Source organism: Piliocolobus tephrosceles, unplaced genomic scaffold (genome assembly GCF_002776525.5).
Source record: "Piliocolobus tephrosceles isolate RC106 unplaced genomic scaffold, ASM277652v3 unscaffolded_14894, whole genome shotgun sequence".
NCBI lineage: Eukaryota > Metazoa > Chordata > Mammalia > Primates > Cercopithecidae > Piliocolobus > Piliocolobus tephrosceles.
Genome location: NW_022296414.1, coordinates 614 through 3,954, shown reverse-complemented (window position 1 = coordinate 3,954; position 3,341 = coordinate 614). Strand labels below are relative to the sequence as shown.

The following is a 3,341-nucleotide window of genomic DNA, read 5'->3' as shown; positions in this document are numbered from 1 at the left end:
ATCTTTTAGTAGAGAAGGGTTTCACCATGTTGGCCAGGCTGGTCTTGAACTCCTGGCCTCAGGTGATCCGCCTGCTTTGGCCTCCCAAAGTGCTGAGATTACAGGCGTGAGCCATGGTGCCTGGCCCCATCTCTATAAAAAATTTTAAAAGTAGAGCCAGGTGTGGTGGCAGGTGCCTGTGGTCCCAGCTACCCAGGAGGCTAAGGCAGAAGGATCGCCTGAGCCCAGGAGGTGGAGGCTATGGTGAGCTATGATGGTGCCTTTGCACTCCAGCCTGGGCAACAGGAAGACCCTGTTTCAAAACTAAAACAAAAGATGGAAGGAGCCAAAGGCTTCCTGCCCTGGGTTTCATTTCTTTTCTCTGAGTCCTGGGGGAGCAGAGAGTCCCCACTCTTCCAGGGACACACACACTCACCCACTTTCCCAGACCCAGGGCCTGATGGCAGCGCCTCACCCCACAGGTGGAGGAGAAGATCAAGCAGACGCACCGCAAGTACCTGCTGCAGGAGCAGCTGAAGATCATCAAGAAGGAGCTGGGCCTGGAGAAGGACGACAAGGACGCCATCGAGGAGAAGTTCCGGGAACGCCTCAAGGAGCTGGTGGTCCCCAAGCATGTCATGGATGTTGTGGACGAGGAGCTGAGCAAGCTGGGCCTGCTGGACAACCACTCCTCGGAATTCAAGTGAGCGCCAGGCCCGGGGCGGCCCAGCCCTCGGGCAACCCCTCCTCAGCCCCCGTCTTGGGCAGGCCAGGGGACCCAGCAGGAGCGCCCTGTGGCACCTTCTTGCTGTGGCAGGTGCTCGGTGGTGGGCTAGGAGGTACCCGGTGAGCATCAGTCCTGTTCCTGGGCAGGACACGTCATCACCATCTCCATTCTCCAAGGAAATCGAGGCTCAGGGCTGTGGAAGTGGTGGTCAAGGCCTGTGAGCTGGTAGGTGGTGCCAGGGATTTGAACCCAGGGACACCTGGCTCTACACCAGGGCTGCTTTGTTTTCCTTTTTTTTCCTTTTTTTTTTTTTTTTGAGATGGAGTCTCGCTCAGTTGTCCAGGCTGGAGTGCAGTGGTGCCATCTTGGCTCACTACAACTTCCGCTTCCCAGGTTCAAGCAATCCTTCTGCTTCGGTCCCTCAAGTAGCTGGGACTACAGGCATGCACCACCATGCTCCGCTAATTTTTTGTATTTTTAGGAGACATGCGGTTTCACCATGTTGTTCAGGCTGGTCTTGAACTCCTGACCTCAAATGATCCGCCTGCGTTGACCTCCCAAAGCGCTGGGATTACAGGCATGAGCCACCGCACCTGGCTTTTTTTTTTTAAGAGTCTTGCTCTGTCGTCCAGGCTGAAGTGCAGTGGTGCAGTTTTGGTTCACTGCAACCTCCACCTCCCAGGTTGAAACGATTCTACTACCTCAGCTTCCTGAGTAGCTGGGATTACAGGCATGCGCCACCACACCCAGTTAATTTTTAGTATTCATAGTAGAGATGGGGTTTTGCCGTGTTGGCCAAGTTGGTCTCAAAACTCCTGACCTCAAGTGATCACCCACCTTGCCCTCCCAAAGTGCTGGGATTACAGGCATGAGCCGCCTCATGCCATCTCAGCTCTCCTGACAAGAGTCAGCAGTGGACCTCCAGCCGTCCCCTCCTTCCTGCACTGGGTGCTTTGGACAGGGCAGTTTGTAAATTTTTTATTTTTTATTTTTATTTTTTTGAGACAGCTTCTCGCTCTGTCGCCCAGGCAGGAGTGCAGTGTCTCGTCTCACTGCAAGCTTCGCCTCCCGGGTTCATGCCATTCTCCTACCTCAGCCTCCGGAGCAGCTGGCATTACAGGCGCCCACCACCACGCCCAGCTAATTTTTTGTATTTTTAGTAGAGGCAGCTTTTACTGTGCTAGCCAGGATGATCTCGATCTCCTGACCTTGTGATCCGCCTGGCTTAGCCTCCCAAAGTTCTGGGATTACAGGCGTGAGCCACTGTACCCAGCCTATAAACTGTTTTATAGAGATGGGGTCTCGCCGAGTTGCCCAGGCTGGTCTTGAACTCCTGGGCTCCAGCGATCCTCCCACATCCCTCCCAAAGAGCTGGGATGACAAACGTGAGCTACTGCGCTTGGCCCCACACATGGTTTCAAGCCCCGGGCAACCACACGTCCAAGTCCAGCAGACACACGGGCAGCTCGTGAGCTCCGCTCAGCATCTCTCATCTTTCCCCTGGCAGTGTCACCCGCAACTACCTAGACTGGCTCACGTCCATCCCTTGGGGCAAGTACAGCAACGAGAACCTGGACCTGGTGCGGGCACAGGCAGTGCTGGAGGAGGACCACTACGGCATGGAGGACGTCAAGAAACGCATCCTGGTGAGCCAGTGTCTGGCCTGCTGTGGATCTGCATGTGGGCAGTGGGCCCGGGCCCAGGACTCTGTGTGCTGTGGGTTGAGATTTCAAAGGAGCCCCCTGGTGAATTCGTAGGCCTGGGGGTGCTGGTCGGGGGGATCCTGATGGAGGGAGCATCCTGCCCTGCCCCCCGGGGGCTCGAGGATTTCCCCGATGGACTGAAGTCATGCCTGATAGGCCGAGCATGGCGGGGCTGCTTGTCCCAGCTACTCAGGAGGCTTAGGTGGGAAGATCACTTGAGCCCAGGAAGCTGAGGCTGTGGTGAGCTGTGATCGTACCACTGCACATCAGGTTAGGTGACAGAGTGAGACCCCCATCTCTACAAAAAATTTTAAAATTTGGGCCGGGCGCCATGGCTCATGCCTGTAATCCCAGCACTGTGGGAGACCGAGGTGGGCAGATCACAAGGTCAGGAGATTGAGACCATCCTGACTAACACAGTGAAACCCCATCTCTACTAAAAATACAAAAAATATTAGCTGGGCGTGGTGGCGGGCGCCTGTAGTCCCAGCTACTCGGGAGGCTGAAGCAGGAGAACGGTATGAACCCAGAAGGCGAAGCTTGCAGTGAGCCTAGATCGCACCACTGCACTCCAGCCTGGGCAACAGAGCAAGACTCCATCTCTCAAAAAAAAAAAAAAAAAAAAAGCTGGGTGCGGTGGCTCACGCCTGTAATCCCAGCACTTTGGGAGGCGGAGGCGGGTGGATCATGAGGTCAGGAGATTGAGACCATCCTGGCTAACAAGGTGAAACTCTGTCTCTACTAAAAATACAAAAAATTAGCCGGGCACGATGGCAGGTGCCTGTAGTCCCAGCTACTCGGGAGACTGAGGCAGGAGAATGGCTTGAACCCAGGAGGCGGAGCTTGCAGTGAGCCGAGATTGCACCACTGTGCTCCAGCCTGGGTGACAGAGTGAGACTCCATCTCAAAAAAAAAAAAAAAAATTAGTCTGG

General features: G+C 55.1%; 1 protein-coding gene across 1 annotated transcript; it reads left to right on the top strand.

Annotated features, from left to right (window-relative positions):
• Positions 1–306: 306 nt before the first annotated feature.
• On the top strand, positions 307–2,697 carry LOC113220857 (lon protease homolog, mitochondrial-like). Its single transcript, XM_026450182.2, has 2 exons — positions 307–682; positions 2,214–2,697. Exons 1-2 carry the CDS (start codon positions 618–620, stop codon positions 2,461–2,463), a joined length of 315 nt encoding a protein of 104 aa, XP_026305967.1. The 5' UTR covers positions 307–617; the 3' UTR covers positions 2,464–2,697.
• Positions 2,698–3,341: the final 644 nt, after the last annotated feature.